The sequence below is a fragment of the Nematostella vectensis genome, chromosome 3 (genome assembly GCF_932526225.1).
Source record: "Nematostella vectensis chromosome 3, jaNemVect1.1, whole genome shotgun sequence".
Taxonomy (NCBI): Eukaryota; Metazoa; Cnidaria; class Anthozoa; order Actiniaria; family Edwardsiidae; genus Nematostella; species Nematostella vectensis.
In genome coordinates, this window is record NC_064036.1 from 3,617,633 (window position 1) to 3,637,183 (window position 19,551).

General features: G+C 39.8%; 3 protein-coding genes and 1 long non-coding RNA gene across 7 annotated transcripts; 2 read left to right on the forward strand and 2 right to left on the reverse strand.

The window, feature by feature from the left end:
* The first annotated feature begins 5,034 nt into the window (after positions 1-5,034).
* Positions 5,035-9,017, forward strand: LOC116616918. Of its 2 annotated transcripts, none has more exons than XR_004295520.2 (3): positions 5,035-5,773; positions 6,616-6,840; positions 7,542-9,017. It is a non-coding gene; the product is annotated as an uncharacterized LOC116616918 (long non-coding RNA). The 2 variants fall into 2 exon arrangements; XR_007307273.1 differs by having other exon boundaries at positions 5,036-5,773; positions 6,616-6,836.
* Positions 6,118-6,741, reverse strand: LOC5510080. The gene is made up of 2 exons (XM_032379130.2): positions 6,572-6,741; positions 6,118-6,351 (listed from the first exon to the last, which is right to left on the reverse strand). The coding sequence occupies exons 1-2, from the start codon at positions 6,739-6,741 to the stop codon at positions 6,141-6,143; spliced, it is 381 nt and encodes a 126-aa protein (XP_032235021.1). The 3' UTR covers positions 6,118-6,140.
* On the reverse strand, positions 7,159-7,731 carry LOC125561237. Its single transcript, XM_048725083.1, has 2 exons — positions 7,487-7,731; positions 7,159-7,357 (listed from the first exon to the last, which is right to left on the reverse strand). Exons 1-2 carry the CDS (start codon positions 7,729-7,731, stop codon positions 7,300-7,302), a joined length of 303 nt encoding a protein of 100 aa, XP_048581040.1. The 3' UTR covers positions 7,159-7,299.
* A 1,302-nt stretch (positions 9,018-10,319) lies between the features above and the next one.
* On the forward strand, positions 10,320-19,360 carry LOC5510081 (DBH-like monooxygenase protein 1 homolog). Of its 3 annotated transcripts, none has more exons than XM_032379126.2 (4): positions 10,320-10,557; positions 17,816-18,177; positions 18,703-18,852; positions 19,031-19,360. In XM_032379126.2, exons 1-4 carry the CDS (start codon positions 10,377-10,379, stop codon positions 19,238-19,240), a joined length of 903 nt encoding a protein of 300 aa, XP_032235017.2. In that variant the 5' UTR covers positions 10,320-10,376; the 3' UTR covers positions 19,241-19,360. The 3 variants fall into 3 exon arrangements, with proteins under 3 accessions (XP_032235017.2, XP_048581039.1, XP_032235018.2); XM_048725082.1 differs by having other exon boundaries at positions 10,502-10,637; XM_032379127.2 differs by lacking the exon at positions 10,320-10,557 and adding an exon at positions 15,690-15,844.
* Positions 19,361-19,551: the final 191 nt, after the last annotated feature.

The following is a 19,551-nucleotide window of genomic DNA, read 5'->3' on the forward strand; positions in this document are numbered from 1 at the left end:
AAACTGGCCTTAAAGGAATCATAATCTGCTATTCGTCTTTCCTCAAACTACACATGGATTGAAAGTGCTCAGAGATGGGTGTACTCATAGAAACATATTACAGCCTTACAGGGCAGCTTTATTAATAATGTCGCTTGCGGTTGCTGCTCATAACGTCTCTGTGTATACATTTAAGTATGATAACGTCTCTGTGTATGCATTTAAGTATAATAACGCCTCTTTGTATACATTTAAGTATAATAACATCTCTGTGTATACATTTAAGTATAATAACGTCTCTGTGTATAAATTTAAGTATAATAACGTATCTGTGTATACATTTAAGTATAATAACGCCCCTTTATATACATTTAAATATAATAATGTCTCTGTGTTCCGTATGAACAAACAAGTCATTAACAACAATTTTAGTGAATCCTTCGAATCCTCTTGCGCAAACATTTTTAACAACTGAACTTACTACAAACGCGAAAATGGCTGAAAACGGCTGAAAATGCCTGGAGTGGTCATTAGATTGTTTCTACTACTTTGACTTCTTAGCTTTGTTGCGCTCTGCACGCACCTTGTCAGCAAGTTGTTGTGGAGTAAACGCAGACAACTCTTTCTTGGCCTCGTCATCTCTCATGACTCGTTCCATCAAGGCTTTTCTCTCGATCCTGTTATTGTTGTGTAGGAGATCATGAAACAGTCGCAGACAGAGATTAGACTGCAAATCTGTAAATACTTGAGACCCCTTACTCTTGAGGCATGATTCTTCAGCATCTTCCCGACCCAACATTCTTTCCATCTTCTCTTGTTGGGACATTTTCTCTGTGGGGAGGCAAGGGCTCGCTTGTGTATTTTCTTTCCTCATCAAGCTCCTTACGTTATCGTAAACCTTCAAGGCGTCGATATGCGCCAGAAGGGGTTGCTTGGGTATTTCTTGCTTCACGGCATCTAACCGAAGCTTGCATTCTTCAATGGCATCCTTAAATGCCATTTGGATAGCCTCCTCTTCTTTCTCTGTCCAGTGGTGACGACCAGACTTTTCTGCTTCCCCATTCTTCACAGGCAGGGCTTCACTTGCTTCTACATGTGATGCCCCTTCCGCATACATGATATTTCTAAGCGCCAGAGAGGTTTTTGCAGCCGACTTAGACTTCTGCCTAACGAGATAGAATTTTTCGGCGGTCTTTTGATTGTGTCCCATGAGGTCGGCTAGGTCCTTCCTCAGATGTTGGTGCTCTTCGTGGACCACGGAAACAGCTGCTTTACGGAATGAAGCTGCATTTACTCTAATCTTCTCGACAGCCTTTTGCCAAAACGAATTAAGTTGAGCAGATATCATGGATGATGTCATCTCACTCGCTGTGAAGCTGATGAAAACCTTCTCATCGGGATCTGTTCCTGCTCCGCTGACCTTGTTTCTCATGTATTTTACATACGCCTTTAGCCAGGTGAAGACTGTGGGACTTAGCACTACATGGGCTGGGCCTGCCGAGGCAGATGTCTTGTGCTTCAAAATGGTGACAATCATTTCATCGCCATCTTTCGTGGCTCTATCTAGATCCCGCAAAGTCATATTTGCGAGCGGGCCAGCTCTACATGCATTCTCGATGCATAGGCGAGTGATGAGATGGTCTCTGACAGTACAAAAGTCTGTCTGACCCGGGGACCCTTCCTTTTCCATGTATCTTCCCAGTGTCGAGATTGCCGCTCTTACTGGAGCCGACTTAGAAAACTTCTGGACGTCCTCCGGGGTTATGAGTTTCTCTAGGTCTTCTTGATGCTTCTCCCATCTTCTTTCTTTGAACGGCTTCTTAAAGGAAGCCGACCACTCTTGGACTTGCACTCTGACCTTCCTCACATGCTCTTCTGTTAGCTTTAGGTCTTCTAACTTTTCCACAACAAGGAAACGGAGAAATCTTGATAATGAACCTAAATATGCCTTGCAGGTCCCTGGCTTCCTGTTACGTTCCAATTTCTGTAACCATTTGTCTCGAAGATGCTTCTTATTCAGGATGCTGTCGATGCGCAGCTCATCTGGATCTACATCCTTGATGATTGCGTGAACCTGTGCAACATATTGCTTAGCGGTACGCAACTCTCTTCTACCTCCATCGATACCTTGAAGCCATTGTAAAAATGCGTCCAATATCTTATCTGTGTCATCGTTTCTGCCTTCATCATCTTTCATCAGCGTTTCTGCCTTCATCATCAATTCATCTTCTTCATCGGTAACATTGATATCATTATCCTCATCATCATTACCACAACCTTCATTATCTTCGTTTTCATCCTCATCTTCGCCATCTGGCTCGTAGTCTTTGTCTTCTATCTCCTCTGCTGGGCTCGACGTTGATAAGTCATCCTTTTCCTTGCTATTGCCTGCTGCAGTTGCTTTCCATAGTGTCGGTGAAGATTGTTCTCCTGCCAATCCCCCAGTTGTTCTCTTCTTGATAACCTTTGGAGTGTCGGTGTGAATATCGGCTAGCGCGCGCTTAAGAAAGATGCTCCTCTTCTTTCCAATCGGCGACGAAGGGATAACTTCATCACTATCGTCATCACTTGAGCTGTATTTGTGTTGATCTACTTGACCTCCTCTCATTATAGCTTTTGCTTTTTCGGATTTTCTATGGATTTCCTGGAGGCACATTTCTTCTTCATTAGATGACATTGTACTGGATTGACTGCTCTTGCTTTGGCTTTGGCCCTTACCCTTGCTTTGGCTCTGGCTTTGGGGATCGGGCTCTTGCTCGGGCTCGGACTCGGTGTCAGAGGAGATCTCTACTACACACTCTTCCTGGAAATCTTCGCCTATCTCTTCCCATCGCGATTCTTTCAATAGCTGTTTGTATCTCTCGTCGTGTCGACTTAACTTATGTTTTGCATTCAGGTGGTTGTGCAACCTTCGCACGATCAGGTTGCACCCTGGGAACGAACAAACCCGACGTTTGTAAGTCCGCTTGGCTCTTTGCTCTGGGACAGCCTCTGACTTCGTTCTTTTTGCCCCAAGGTCGAACACAGACAGTGCCTCTAATGCCTTTTCGCGGCTCCATTTGTGCACTGTTATCAAATGGCGAGGGAGGTGAATCACTTCTTTCTGACAGGCAGGCACTGGACAGCGATGTTTCTGTCTTTTATATGATTTCTCCATTTTGACTGGGTCACAGCTAGCCATCTTATGATAGAAACAGAACATAGTAATCATAACCTGCGCAACAGGCGTCCCTTTTTAGGGCCTAAATCGCCCTATTGCCCCTCACATGTGTTACTGGATATTCTAGTGAGCTATGGGGGGCTCCCATACAAATATCCAGAGCATTTCATCCGCATGGTGTTGGGGCACCATAAAGAAAGCAAACGCGGTGCTTACCTTTAAACGTCGTCTGGACTTCAAAATGAGAGGAAGACGTTATCGATTGAGCCTTGCTTGTTTAATTACATGCTCCCCTCAATGTGGGATGTAAACCTTAATATTTTAGTGTTTAAAACGCTCATGAATCGACAAAAATGTGTATCGGTGTATATCATTAAATAAAAACAAATTCAGCGAATTAAATAGAAGCAAGGATGTCACTGGCTGCGTATTATTGATGAAGAGCGTTACTACGCATGCGTATTATTGATGATATCAATGATGGAGCACCGACATTATCAATCTTATTCTACAACTTATTGTTACACTAATATGTACTTATACAATGTAGGAGATAAGAATAAAATGTTTTATTTGTCGTTTAAATAGGGTTTGGATATTTACTGTAGAATTCAGTTTCTGAATTTAGCCCTATTTTCTAAGGTTACCAAAAGGAACACCCAAAGTTACGAAAGGGAACATGTGCTCCTTTTTGTAACTTGGCTTAGGTTACAAAAAGGATCACAAATGTTACAAAAGGGAGCACATGGTTACAAAAAGAAACATATGCTCCTTTTTGTAACTTGGCCTATGTTACAAAAAGGAGCACTGTTCCCTTTCGTAACCAAACCTTGGTTACAAAAAGGAACAAAGTTACAAAAAGGAACACGACTCGGTTACAAAAAGGCCCATGAATCTATTCATTCATTCATTCATTCATTCATTCATTCATTCATTCATTCATTCATTCATTCATTCATTCATTCATTCATTCATTCATTCATTTATTTATTTATTTATTTATTTATTGTTTTATTTAAAAGCAGATTCGAAAATAAGTCTTGAGCTGTTTTGTTTTTCTTTCTTGATCGCCAACGACCGCTTGCTTCTTTTCTCTGCAATTGTAATTATTGCAACAACCAATAAAGCACATAAAAAAGTTCACAAATTAAACCACATTTGTAATATGCTATCTTATTCCTAATTACTGTGGTCGCTGAAGACCTTAGAGCTATCTTTTTCTTTCTCGTGAACGTTTTATAAATATTTTAGAAAAAAATTAGTTTAACCCCTCGAATCTGTTATGAATATGGCAGATACAGAAATCATACGATATAAGAATTGACGATGCTGGATTTATCAACTATTAATATTAATTATAATTAACGGTGCCTGGATAAAAAAAACTATTTATTTATTTATTTATTTATTTATTTATTTATTTATTTATTTATTTATTTATTTATTTCGCTTTTCTACACAGACCAATGCCTATAGTTCGCAACACTTCCCAAATTGAGAACACATCTTTGAATGATGTTATTTATGTCTTTGCAGTATCTCCACGGGACGTTTATTGTCAGATTTGACTACATACCAGAGTGATCTAGCTTATGCTTTATAGTTTTTTTTTACATATTGCACGATTTGAAATTTTAAACGAAGTGACTCACTTCGTTCGTTTAAAATTTCAAATCGTGAAAATTCAAAATTCAATAATTTTGATTTTCGCCCTGTTTACCGTGCGTAAAATCGATAGGGACAAATAAAGAGCTTGGCCACCTGTGGAAGTGCGCGATGATATTTGAGCATTGCTTTTAGGAATCTGACCAATCAGAGCGAAAGCGAAAGTGCCAAGTTCCTCTTCGGGGAAACGTATTGGACCGGCATAGCGGAAAAACGTATTGCGCATGCGCGTGACTTTCATTCAAGATGGCGGCTGGAGAGGAGCGAGATTCGCCATGTGCTTACGTCTTTCAAAACGCTTTTCGCTTGTAAATTATCGGGTTAAGACTTAAAACAGGTTTATCCTCGTAGGAGAAGATAATACAGCATTCATGGTCTACTTTTTATGTGCATTTCGAGATTCAAGCTGATTTTACGAGAGATTTGCGTTAAAATTCTCGATTTTCATTCAAGATTTGACACAGATCCGATAAGAAAACAGACAAGTTTGCCGTGAAAAATACCATTCTGTCAGGTAGAATGTTTGCATTTATTTCTGTTTCCATCGTAATAGTCAATTCAGAGCTTAAAACGGACCCTACTGCTCCGATATTCTGTCGCGAAAACGATTTTCGAGCTCATCCCGAAACCTGGTTACATTGTGGTACTTCTTCGTTTCGGGGACCGTCTCGCCCTGGCCGTCATCATCGTCGCCCTCCCCGTCGTCCTCGTCATCACATTCATCGTCTTAGCAAACCACTATTGAACGACTCCGAAAGTTGTGCAAGTTTGTCCAACAAATTTGGCAAGCAAATCGGACATGTTTTACGGTGACATTCTCGGTGGAAGGAGTGACCGCATGTCAGAAGCACGTGCTCTGATCCCACACTTTGACAACCGATGAAGTCGCACACTTTGGCTGGATCCGGTTGCTCAAAATTCCAAGCATACCCCAAGGGAAGGCTTCGCTGGTCAGCCGTAGCGTCCAGTGTAAGTAATATGGCTGTAGAAATAAAATTAAATTATAGCTGTCAATCAAAAAGTAGGAACAAGCCCCGGAATGAGATAAGAACGAATTAGAATGTCTACCGCATATAACTGAAAGCCTCAGAAATCTTTAACCTTTACAGACGAATCTGTTTACTTTCTTAAAAACATTTTATCTTTCATGTTTAAAACCATTTAGAAAAAAATCGATTTCCCATGTTTATGAATGATTTAGTTTACCATTTTGAAAAACTGAAATCTGTAGTACCCAAGTCTCTCTTGTGCATTACAGTTGTATATAAGCAAACAGTTGTGTATAAGCATTATTTGCATTTCGTTACCTTATATTTCTTGCGGCCTTTTGGGAGGATCACCACTTTATCAGGGCAGTTCCATACATCAGCAAACAAATCAACCAGAAATTCTGCCACTTTTCCGCAAACAATGCTGTAGTCGCACTTGCCCTCTCCTTTTGGTATTTGTTGACAAAGTTGTCACTAAAGTTGTTGTGTAACCTGTTTGTATTTAGGATTCTTGCAGCGTTTTGAATTTGTGCCACATTACTCCAAGGCTCTATATTTCTGAAAATTTAAAAAATATGGCAATATTATATTTGTAATCAGTAAGCTAAGATATCTTACATATTATCTTTGTCTCCCAGTAAAAAGTTTAAAAGATGTCAAAATTCAGCAAAATAGGAATTTTTAGACAAAACCAGAAGTGATTAATTTTAAAAGGGTAAATAATTATAATATTGATAAATACTAAAAAGGAGGTTGACAAGTCCTCATTTTGTCATACCTTCGTAGCAATGAATGAAATGTCTCCACTTTTTTCTCTGTCAGGGCGCTCAGGATGGTTCCCTCAACTCTAGCAAGTGCTGGCATCTGATGTTTGTGGTAGAGCATGTCACTTAGCTGAGCCAGTGTCGCCTGGTCGTAATGCCTCCGGCAGTGTATAACAAACATCATTGCAACATGCAACAAGGAGTGTTGATATTCTTCAAGGTTGCCACAACAGAAAACAACAGGATAAAAGTAGAACACCAGAGGCACAATCTCATCTAGTAGGTGAATTATGTCATATACTCTGTCCCTTTGTATTTAGTGCCAAACTGCCTTAGCACAATTTCCCTAACAAGCAGCCTGTTCTGTGTGTGTATTTATTTTGAAATCACTGTTCTTACAGGCAGTTTCCCTCAAATTCTGAAATTAGAAAATCTTTTCTTTTTTGTGCATACAATATCACTTAATTTCATTATACAGTATAGCCAATGCTATATCTTAGAACTGATGCACATCAAAACTTTTTTTGGTCATTGTTTTGCTTTGGAGTTCTTGACATTTTAATAAATTTCCTTTTGTTTCATTACCTGTGCGATCATTTTCTTTTGAAAGTAGTATGTCGGCCAGTCTCCTGTTGTGATCATGAGGTATTTGTCAAGGTAGTCAGTGATGATGGGCACTTCACTGTTGATATGTACCCATGCCTCCTTATATCCTGCAATTCCCTTCAGGGAGCGCTCTTCTTCATCTACCAGAACAACTGGTAGAAGCTTTCTCAGCATTCTCAGGATCAGTGTAGCACCTAAACAAAATAACATTTTAGTTGGTTTGGTAATTTGTATTTTTGTATGCCCTCTGTATCACATTTTCTCTTATTCACCCTACTTGTATTCCATTTGCAAGCAAATAGTGATTTAAAAAAGCTATTTACCTTAAATGTTGTATGGACTCCTCGGCATCTGCCATGTTGAAAATTCTTCTTTCAGGTGGGAGGGCAGCGAGATATGGCTGTATGAGATAATCCTCCAGGAACGTGCTGAATTCTCTCTGGAGTGCAGTGATGTTGATTCCTCCTCTGCAGACATTCCCATTAACTGTGACCTCCTGGTGCTGGACTGTGGATTCGGGCCTAGGTACTGCCTCGGCTTCTTGAATGTCAAGAAGCTCAGTTGCCATGTGCAATGTTGTACTGGTCACAGCTGCTTTTGGGTCCTGAACAGTGTGGATGACGTGGAAGTCGTCAATTATTGAAAGCGTGAATTTCTTGTTCTGGAAGAAAAAAACTGGCACATGTAAAACATGGTATAACTAGTTCACTCTGTGAAACAGAGTACCTTGTGCTGATGCTTCAAACCTTACAATAGTTTTTTTACAGAGCAAAAAAATAAAGGTTAAAATCCAGTAAAACTACAGTACTTTGTTTTCAAAAAGGCATTCAACATACAATATAAATCTTATGTTGATTTATTGACATGTAGAAACAGTTTTTCAAAGTTTGCACTCAAATACTGTAATGGAGCTGTGTCTGACTCTTTACAGTGCAACCAGTAAAACTGAACTTCTAAAATATGTGTGGAATGTTTATTTTCTTCGAATGAATCAGAAGTGGGAATTCAACTCAGAGACTTAATAGATATGTTCCTATTTGGCTGTTTGAATATCTCTTGAGTAATTGGTTGTAACAAACATCCATACATATTTCTGCTGTCCATGGTTTTATGTACTGGTTAAGCTGTATTTGTACTGTACCTGCATGGCCTTATTGATCTTGAATTTGGTGATATCAGCACTTTTCACGGCAAGGTCCCTTTTTTTGCTTTGCACTGTGCGAGGGTGAGGGGAAAATCCCATCATGCTTCCTGACATCAGTCCTTGCTGGGAAGTGCCACAGGCAGAGAGAAAGACTCCACAATCAACTTGCAGCTGGTTGATTTTCTAACAAATTGAAGAATGTTATAAAAAAAAAAACACTGCTTGAAATGTAGCACCAGCCCATCTTTTGTGAAAAGACAAAAAATTCAGACTAAATACACTTTGTTTGTATGAAAATACATAGACATAGAAACATAGAGTACTTGACTTCTGAAAAATGAGAGGATATGCAGGATTGCTCTCTGCTTGTTCTGTTTTCTTCTCTCCTCTCCATGTTGAGGGCTGGTGATGGTCTCATGTATCATATCAAATAAGCCTGGTGCACATTTTTCTGTGAAGCTTCGGAAAGTTTGGGCATCATAGAGAGGTTGGCCATTAGAGAGGTAGTGCTGAGTCAGTGAATGGTGGAAGCCCTGGAATAATCTCTTAAATGGTGGAGAGGCTGTTGGGGAAATTAAATATACTGTAGTAAAATTTTCAATTATTTAATTATATTTAAGTAGTATATTTCACTAAATTTATTTGTCTCTTTACTTTATTTATTTAATTGTTCTTTATACGAATATTTAATAAACTCAACTCGCATTGAATTTGTGCTCTTAAGGACAGTACTTAAAATGTCAGGGCGGCATTTTTGGATCTGAGGACAGTGTTCTCCTCTAATGAAGACACCCGCCTTGTTGTTGCACTTCGCTAACATTTTAATTAGTTAAAAAAGATCAGTTAAATTGTGTATAATCTTACAAAATAATAGACTTTTTTTTGTTTAACCACAAGCTTATATTTTAATTCTTACTTTTTCGTTGAAGAGGAGATGTATTTGGGGTTAGAAGTCACTTCTTCGTCGTTGTCTGCGACTTTTAAGTGTTTTTCGCATATGGCTGTTCCGATATATCCCTCATCTAAAGCGTCAAGCACACCGAAAAGCCGCTGAGGACACGGCACAATTTTCCCCCCACAGGGGTGGCCCTTTTTTGCAGGGAAGCAGCAGCGGGTTTTGCTATTGTTTACGTTTTCGCGCAGATGTCTGACGCAAACCGTGATGGACACTGCTTGCGCAAGCCCTAGAATCTCTGATGCCTGTTACGGATAAGTTCCCCGAGCAAAAATCATTAGATAATCTTGAACGGGGGGCAAAATGACAAACCCGCTCCATGTTGCAACATTGATAACAGTTTGCTTTGACCTTCAAAAGCCGCTAAATGGTTTGCAAAAAAGAGCAGGAAATGGTACGCGCGCAGGTCCATTTTCCTCCGCCCTTTTTGTCATAAGCAGGAAAGTTGGTAGAACAATACAACACAGTGATTAAACGAACGACGACTTCAACTTTATTTAGATTTAAAATACAGTATTCTTCATTCTAGCGATCACAGATAACGTGTTATATACCCATTAACTCTGCTATTTTTGGTTTTCCAAACCAGATAAACAATCATTACGTAAGTATGTAAAACTTCGATCGGAGTCGAATCTAGAAACTCAACATTCAAACCCTTTTCAACAGATCACATTAAAAGTATGAAGATCACATTTGATGTTTTTTAAAGAAAGTCTTAGTCTATTATCTAAAGAAGTATGAACCTTATCTATTCACAAATGTCCTTATTTTCCGATATTTTCTAAACCCATACGGGAAAACTTGAAAATACCATACACTTCGGCGATCGTTGACAATATCTTCGATTGTACCAATATAAGGTGAATTACTAACAGCAGATCCATGTCAGTATCTTCAGATGTACACTATACAACTGCCTATGAATTGCATGGGCAATCGCTCTCTCCATTTAGGTGTACGAAGCAGCAAAAGTTGCTGCAAATTTCCCCGTTCTCGTCCGCCATCTTGGATTCAAATGGTTCTGATGCGGGTTGCGCATGCGCAACACGTTTTTCCGCAATGCCTATTGGAGGACTTACATTTTGAATTGCTCAGCATATTTCGGTCGAGCATGGGTCATCCTCTACCTGAAAATGCCTTGTTTATGAACGAAGACGTGAGAGAAATTCTACATAACAGGATAGTAATTGTTTTAGGCGATTCTATTCAGAGGAGCGTCTATAAGGACTTGGTATGTTTGTATTCTGAAGGAGACAGCCGGTACCTGACGGACGCAGAATTACGTCGAAAAGGTGAAGATACATTTCTCAAGGATGTGCTATTAGCTGGTGGAAAGGCAGAGGGGAAAACAAACGGAATAGACTATCGGGAGGTGAGGGAGTTCAGGGGTAATGGTTCAACCAGAATTCGATATTACTTCATTACGAGATGCTATAATGAATATGTTGAGTCTGTTTTGAATGAGCTTCGGGCACTCGGTCCTGATGTTATAATCATAAACTCAACATTTTGGGACATTCACCTTTACGGGGAGCAGGGTAAAAAACAATTCCAGCCTAACCTTTCACAATTGTGCCGAGCCGTTTCTTGGATTCCCTCGAAACCTCTGTTCATTTGGAGCTCTGCCCTGCCCCTTGCCAAGTACTGCAAGGGGGGGTTCCTACGACAAGGTTTCAAGACCCTCCCCCTCCAAGACATAGTGAAGGCAAACCAAATAGCCAGAGAAGTGATAGAAAGCTACCCAGAATTCTATTACTTGGACCTTTTCTATAACTTGCCTAAGTATTCTATATTCGAGCAAGCAACAGATGGCATCCATTGGGGCTTTAAAGCTCATCGCAAGATGTCAAACTCAATTCTTACAGTTGTTTGTCACCATTGGAAAATTTGTTTCCCAGTTGTAGGGGAGCCACAGTACCCTGAGGGCCCTCTTTCCTTCAACAGTGGATATGAGGATGGACATGATGATGATTTTGAAGATAGTTTTGTTGATGTTTATGATAGGGAGAGTGATTACCAAGGCTATGACAGCTGCACTTGGGAAAATAGATTCGAGCCACCTTCTCTTATGGGTGGCCTGCTTCCTATACCTCCACAGCTTTCATTTTATCCAAACTTGTTAAGTTTCTCCACACCTCCCCCCCGCCGCAACCCCTTTGCACCATTCCCTAGCTACAGTCAAAGTCTTCCTGAAATGGATTACATGCCTCCACCCAGGAACCATGAAAGACACTTTTCTGATCCATTCCCAGTCAGCCAGTATGCAAGCTCAACCCGTGGGTACAGAAATAGGTGGCGGAATAATAGGCAAAATACTCGACCTACAAGAGGGGCAGTGAATTCTAAGAAGGTTAAGAGTTCTTCAGCTATTACTGTCACTAGTTCAAGTTCATCCAAGGTTGAAGCTGGTAAGCGTAAGAGGGATGATGATGATAGTGCCCAGGCTGTAGCTGCCAGTAAACGTAAGAAGGATGACAGTGATGAAAGTTTGCAACATATAGTTGCTGGCAAGTGCATCGGGGATGGCAAAGATAATCCCCAAATTATAGATGCTAGCAAGTGCGTCAGTGATGACAAAGATAATCCACAAGTTATAGATGCCAGCAAGCAGGTCAGGGAGGGCAAAGATAATATCAAAGTTCTAGATGCCAGCAAGCAGGTCAGGGAGGGCAAAGATAATATCAAAGTTCTAGATGCCAGCAAGCAGGTCAGGGAGGGCAAAGATAATATCAAAGTTCTAGATGCCAGCAAGCAGGTCAGGGAGGGCAAAGATAATATCAAAGTTCTAGATGCCAGCAAGCAGGTCAGGGAGGGCAAAGATAATATCAAAGTTCTAGATGCCAGCAAGCAGGTCAGGGAGGGCAAAGATAATATCAAAGTTCTAGATGCCAGCAAGCAGGTCAGGGAGGGCAAAGATAATATCAAAGTTCTAGATGCCAGCAAGCAGGTCAGGGAGGGCAAAGATAATATCAAAGTTCTAGATGCCAGCAAGCACACCAGGGACAACAATGATAACATTCCCAAAGTTACAGCCTCTGGCAAGCACCTTAACAATGAAATTGATGAAAATCCCGGTGTTGTCACTATCAACAAGTGTAACAGTGAGAAGAGTTGCATGTTTGATCCCACAAAATGTCCAATGCTGTTGACCAAGGCAAAATCACAAACAGATATTGTTGCCAAATGCCTTATCTTTGATGCTTTTCTATAAAACCTGATTTGGTTTTATATATGCTAGAGTGGCTAATGGCTAAACTATTGCCCTCATTGTTGTTGCCTTTGATGCTTCACGATCCAAGTTTCAATTGTTTGTTACAGTTTGATGTTGATTTGCAATTATTGTGTTTTGATAAACTAAGAACTGAAGTTATGTTTACAGATGTGCTTGATGGATGCTCCATTAATTGTATATGAAGTCATTATGCAAACATGTGGAGAATTAAGTAATATTTATTATTATTTATATGATATAAAGTATTTTTGTTGATATAATTATTTTGTAAAAATATCTGATCTTCTCAAACAGGCAGACTTAATGTTTGAGGGATCCTTATGTTAAACAAAGTAATGCTATATGGTATGTCCAAATAAGTCTTCTATGACAGCTCCTTCCACAGGCTTAGGTTCTCTCCATTGTAGAAGCAAAATTGGAGCTGTGATGGTCTCCAATGCAAGTAGGGCTGCCAAAAAGTTGTTTATTATGTATTGAAGGATTATCAAATACTCTACTTTTTCCATATGATACCTTTTACCATGCCCCCCTCGCCCACCCTCACTCGTCAAATAGCCTACCATGTGTGATGAAGAAAAAACATAGGCAAACCTAAGGCTGGGTTTATGAAGACTCTTTTGTTATGGTAACAGTTAAGTTGGTGTGACAGTGGGCTCCCTGTGTGATGCATGGGTAACAATGTATACATACACTATAATCAATACTATAACGTTTATAAGTCTTCTCTTCAATTGCTCCTCACCTTGCTTTAAGCACTTCCTCAAACACATCAAAGCAGAATAGATTAAGCATAAATAAATAATATGTTCCCCAAATATCAGGCTCAGCCTATTGGATAATGTTGACCCTAAAGGAGGGGGTGCATCGCTGAGGGGGATTATAAGAGCTGTTACACTCTCTGTCATTAGACTGCTGAAACAACTAGATTATTTTTAGGGGGTGAGGAGGGAGGTGTGTCGGGGGTTAATACTGAGATAAAGGCTTGTGAAGTTGGAGTTTTTATGGTTTTTTTCACTAGATCCAGATGCCTCACCCCAGAGAACATGCCTGCTTTATGTTGAAAATAGTTTCTTTTTTTTAATAAAAAACAAAATCACTGATACAAGTTACAGTGCTATAATAACTAAAGTTTCCCAGGGGTAAAATGCATCCCCAGTGTTTCTTTAATTAAAAGGAATTAATCAGTAGGGGCGTAGCTGTGCCACACCCTGAATTTTTCCCTGTTTTTCGATGTTTGTTTCAGCCCTTTGTTATGTGTTTTTTTAAGGGGAAAGGGAGAATGGGTGGGTGGGGTACCAGTCTGGAATTTTTGGTGTACTACTGCTTTGCAGTGACTTTCTGCTCCAGGATATTTATTTTTTAAGCCCATTACCAGGAGATTTGACAGGGACTTCCGTTTTAGCGCTCGCCCCCAGTAATAACGGGGCTTATAATACAAGATGGCGCCTGATCACAGAACTGAGAGGGTTTTCTGCAATAATAACACCGAATACAAGTGCCTTCCCTGCTAGCAGAGGCCTCTTTTCTCTGTATTTCGCTCGAACTCCAGCCCAGCGAAATACAGAGAAAAGAGGCCTCTGCTAGCAGGGAAGGCAGTGCCGCTGTGGTTCTATAACTAAGGACCTTCTAAGAATGTTATTATGCTGCACCAGTGTGGCTGGCAGTAACACATAACTAAAACTTACAAAAGAAATGTGAGGTAGGAACTCAATTAATTTGAACACCTCTAAAGCAAATGATGTAATAAACGCCCGAAGGGGGGGGGAGGGGGGGCGTTCAATATATTGGAAGCGTTTATTAGAGAGGGGCGTTCTACCGCGGTGATCCTATATACTAATCTCTCAGATACTAATCATATACTAAACAGATACTAAAAACTTCATAAAAAAATTAAAATAATAAAAATAGCTATTAACCGAGTAAAATCAGCTTGGATCGATGGAAAGGAATTAAAAAAAAATTTGTTTAATTTTTTTACAGCAACTTTTGTAATTTGTTTTGGATCCTAGGCTAATGTCTGATTTAGAATATCTTGTCTGGTCTCTGTTTTAGACGCTTGCAAATTTCTATGCAATACGCAAGGAAATAGCTATAATATGCATTTCTAAAACGTTTCTATACCGATTTAGCGCTTATTTATCCCTAAGTTTTCAAACAGCAAACGTCTACTTTGTACTTTTTATTTTTGCGCCGACATAATAAATGTTGTCGACGGTGAAAACCACCCAAGTGGAAGTCACGCTTGGACGTCACGCTAGCTACATCAACTACAGTAACTGCGCTACATCGCAATCACGGAGAGTTAAATATAAACTGGACTCGAATTGACCGTGATAAAATTAAATCATCCAAAAGAAGGGTTTTTTTTTTCCTTTTGTGATCCGCATTATTTTTGCACCAGTTTGTAATCTGTTCAAACAAAAAAAGCAAACAAAAAAAGGAAAAAAAAGATGTTTCTACCCAGCTGCTATTTATACAAACAAATTTGGATTGGTTCCCCTGTATTTTTTATTCCGTTGTATTAAACTATGTGTATGTGTAGAATCGCATTTTGAATACTTTACGCTAGTGATGACTAAAAAAGAAATTAAGCGCAAATATCGCTGTAAAAAATATTTTGACGTATTTCCAGCACAACTCTCTAATTCTATGCAGAACATAGGTAGTTTTTTTGTTATTAACAATTACCTCCCTTTGCATTAGTTTCTGTTTAGTATCTTATTGGTATCGGTTTAGTATCTGATAGATTTAGTATCTGTTTAGTATCTAAGAAATTTTAGTGCCGAGATCACCGCGGTGGGCGTTCTTTAAAAACTATAACAATATAAAAAACCCAAGTGCAGGGGGGGGGGATTCTTTAGGGGTCAAAATCAGGCCTCACTTTTTTAGGGGATATCCTAGAAAAAAATAGGCTTTCCTCTTAGAAATGGTGCTTTTTGTCGTTTCCGAGGTAATATTTTTTAGGGGTATCTTTCGAATTTCCCAACAAGCAACCCTATCAATTTTACCCTGAAGAACCTAGAGAGGGGCGTTTATTACAAACTTGTAAGCTTAGGTGGTGGTGGGGGGGGGGGGGCGTTCATTAAATAGGAGGCTTTTTTTAGATAGGGGCGTTTATTAGATCATTTACGGTACATTTTCAAATGATTTTTAATTGTCAATTATCTATTTACGGTCTCCCTGTGTGACGCGGTCGCGAGGCTGGTGTAAAAGCGGGAAAAAGAGCCGTTGCTCGCGTTTGGGTCGCGTAAATCCACTTTGAAAAGTTTGAAGTGTGAGGAGGTCTTTATTCAAGGCTTAAAAACTTACCCTTCTACCTTACAGTCAAATCCTTTGGTGTTTTAAAGGTAATTGTGATTGATTTAGAATCTTTAAAACTTCTTTTCAGTTCTTCTCCTTTTTAGTGTTTTTCCGAGCAAAAAAATTGATTGAAAGGCAAAATGACTATGCCTCCCAGTTTGTCCAGTCCCAGTTTCATACACAAATGGTTTTACAAAGTACCCTTAATATCAATTTGGAGTAATGATGTAGTTTTATTTAATTTTCCTAAAAGAGTCAGTTCCAAAATGTCTGTAAGTAATAAGTAAGCTTATGTATTGTATTATGTAAAGACAAATCGTGGAAGTTGTGCCGAAAACTTTTCGCTGTGTCTACTTGCACGGCTTCCGGTAAAGGAGGAAAAAAAAAAACTAGCTGAACGGCTGTCTCCCATTTTCTCGATTTTTAGCCTTAATAACAAGTTTCTTGCTTTAAAACACTTCCACGATTATTAAGAAAAGCCAAGAGATGTTTTTTAGCTTGAAAAGCTGTGCATTGAGTGACCCGCAAATGCTCGGCACAGTATGAACGAAGCGTGGAGTTCGACACCGTTTTTTTCGAGCTGCCATAACAGCTGTGCAAGCAGAAAAAAAGTAGATGCACTTCCCTTTTTTCTTTTTGCCATTAAGCCAAAATGAAAAGTTTTGACTTTAAAAACCTCCCACCACGGGAATTAGGATACTTTGTCAGCGATTTCCTAATAAAATAACCAAAAATGCATCCCCAATTTACAGTTTTTTTGCCGATGAAGTTTAACTGAGGCAAACCGGCTATGTCATGCTGACGAGTCCTAATAAGGACGAAACAGCTGTCCATGGTTGCCGAACTGCACGGGTAATAGACTGTGCTAGCGTCCCGTCTTGGCCCGACTGGTGCCAATGTGTGTATGCTTGTGTGCTTTTAAAGTCCCAATTTGTATTGAATATTGTATTCGGCGAATAAAATATATCTAACCATTGTGCGAAATGTCTCCTGCCTCCCGATTCAGAAAAATCCTTTTTCGTTATATTTCTATTTCTCTTGTCTAAAAACCCATGCGATCGTTGTTTTCAACTCTTGAAACATTTGAACAGTACTGAGTAACCATAGCCTCTTGAGTTTTCGTGACTAGCCCGAACGCTCTCCGAACCTAACTTCGTATTTAGGTTCTATATAAAATAGGAAGGGAGTGAAACACGCTCGATTCCATTGTTCGAAAACCTGCCTAGTTACGGCCAGTGTTGTGATGTTGGTATGAGACATGATTGATGAGTGACAGCTCACTTTCTCTTTGAACTTATCGCGCCGCCGACACCACAGGTAGCGCGGGCATGCGGGCATGTTACTTGTCTTTAGTCTTTCTGTTTCAGGCAGGGGCGTACGCAGCCTATAAGCCTGCAGTCACTGGACTGCAAAAAAAATGGCAATCTTATTTGCATAACGAGGAGAAAAATCAAAGGTTTACATATTCATTTTTTATGTACGTAGTTTTATATATATGATGAGGATAAAAACTATAATTTTCTTAATCATGGTAGTCTACAGAAGATTTCCAACATATTGTTATGTCGTTCAGTGCCACGCGACGACTAAAGTCCTATTTCAGATCGAGGATGACAGAGGATCGTGTAATATTCTTAAAAGTCTGACGCATTGACGCCAATTTCAAACCCAAAAGTGGTAGCTATGAAATCTTCACGTGGATGTGGGATGAGGGGCCACGCCCTCATTCAGCTTCTGCAACTCGTTAAAATCCTGCGTACGCCCCTGGCAGGCCTCTTTCCTTCCACTTTTTAGCTTGCTTATTCAACGTTTCAGCACAACAGACCTCTAGCCTATCTAATTTGGGGGTACTTTTATTGAGTAAATCGTAATGCGCATAAAAGCGACATGCACATTTTCAGGAAACATATAAGTTATTTGACCCTGTCAAGGAATTATGATAGTTGTGTCTTTTAAATCTTGTATTTTTTAATAACTTGACACGCATGAAGTAAATCTTATCAATCTGTTTTTTTTAGGGAGAGAAACAATGACTTGGTTAAAATGCTCCCTTCTCCTACTGTTCCTGATTGCCGTTACCCTTCACCCTTGCTATGGGGGAGGGGATCACGAAGAAGAGGAAGCAGGAGGCAAGGAGGAGGAGCAGGAAGAAGAAGCAGCACTAAACATGGTGACAGTTGCAGCCTCTGACGCTATCTTTGGTGGTGGAAAGTTTAATGCATCCTGGACCTACAGTAGTGCTTCCAAAACCATAACGATAACAGTGAAAGCCGAGACAGCAGGATGGGTTGGTTTTGGGTGGACAGAAGGCGATGGCAAGAAGATGGTGAACTATGATGTGGCAGTCGGTGGTAGAAATGGGTCATCCTGCTATCTCAATGTAAACAATAATATATATTTTTTATATTTTTATTAGCACCCTTTATTGCTGCTGACTATGACTTTTATACAATGACTTTATTTCTTCAAAATATCAATGTATGTAATTCTTGCTGGCGCTGATGGAACCATTAGTCATTACTGCTATTGGGTTTAATAAACCAATATCTACCTATCTATTTTCAGAGCAGTAGCAGGCCACGTGAGATGGGGGGGGGGGGAGGGGGGCACAATACAGAAACATTAAGAAAAAAAAATATTTTTTTTTGGGGGGGTGGGGGGCACAGCCATGCCCCTTCTATTATACTGATTCTATATCAGAGCCCTGTTACCAATGGAAGGACCAACTCTCTGCAACCAAGATTTTTTTTACTTCCTGCAATGCTGTTATCCTGTTTCCTTACAGAAAATGCCGTTGTTTCACTGACATTCCCCTAGTTTTGGGGGCTAAATCTATGACACTGCGAGTACTATACAATTTCATATCATTTAGTTTTAAATAAATTTCAATATTTATTTTTGTCAGGACTTTTTTTCCACTACTACTGGACGCCCTGTTTTAGATGCCAGTCAAGACCTGACCGCCAGCTCGTGTCTTGAAGATGCTGGGATAACAACTCTTGTCTACTCCCGCCTTGCAACTACTAATGACACTACAAAGGACGTCCAGCTTCATGTGAGTTATTCCACATGCGCGCACATCCTGCGCACCCCATGTGTATGTGCCTGATAAAAGTTATTTTTTGTTGTTAAATAGGGGAGGAAAGGATTAACATAAAAATCCTATCCATTTTACACTATTTCCGGAGTACATTTTTGTTTTGTTTGTAATTTGTCTTGGTTGTGTCATTTAGGATGATGAGTTCATGACTTTGGTTTGGGCATTCGGTGCCGCTGATGCTGGACCTACAGCGTTTGAAGAGCATGAAGAAGGCAACCATGGCTACTCAGCGGAAAAGTACAACCTTGTAACTGGTATGAAGCAAGTGGCAGCTGTAGCCAGCTCGGTCATCATCTCCATCATCACCGCCCTGCTTCCAGTTTTTATGCTTTTTGTGTTCTAGTCATTGCTGTTGGTGTTGTTCCTGTTTTATTAATTGCTAAAGATTCTTTTCGGAAAAAGTTATCATCCATGTTATTTTCAAAGAGTTTTTTTTAATTTAATAAATTAGTGTAGAAGCTAATGTTGCTTTAATCACTGGTTGGGGCCTGTAAAGGACGGTCAATGGAAAGAATGCAGGAAGGGCGAGGGACGAGCGCCGGCTACTTTTAAAAAAAATAATAATAACTTCCACCCCCTACTTATCAATCTCCACCGCCTACTCTGAAAGTTAATGAAAGCCCTGCAACCCATACATTGATAAATCTTTTCTTT

Excerpts from the sequence above, each read along its gene's own strand:
- LOC5510080 (XM_032379130.2), bottom strand. The coding sequence starts at position 6,741 with ATGATGTTTGTTATACACTGCCGGAGGCATTACGACCAGGCGACACTG. Across the intron at positions 6,352-6,571 it reads TTTCATTCATTGCTACGAAG|AAATATAGAGCCTTGGAGTA; the intron begins GTATGACAAAAT and ends TTAAATTTTCAG.
- LOC125561237 (XM_048725083.1), bottom strand. The coding sequence starts at position 7,731 with ATGGCAACTGAGCTTCTTGACATTCAAGAAGCCGAGGCAGTACCTAGG. Across the intron at positions 7,358-7,486 it reads GAGTCCATACAACATTTAAG|GTGCTACACTGATCCTGAGA; the intron begins GTAAATAGCTTT and ends TATTTTGTTTAG.
- LOC5510081 (XM_032379126.2), top strand. The coding sequence starts at position 10,377 with ATGGGTCATCCTCTACCTGAAAATGCCTTGTTTATGAACGAAGACGTG. Across the intron at positions 18,178-18,702 it reads GGTCATCCTGCTATCTCAAT|GACTTTTTTTCCACTACTAC; the intron begins GTAAACAATAAT and ends TATTTTTGTCAG. Across the intron at positions 18,853-19,030 it reads CAAAGGACGTCCAGCTTCAT|GATGATGAGTTCATGACTTT; the intron begins GTGAGTTATTCC and ends TGTGTCATTTAG.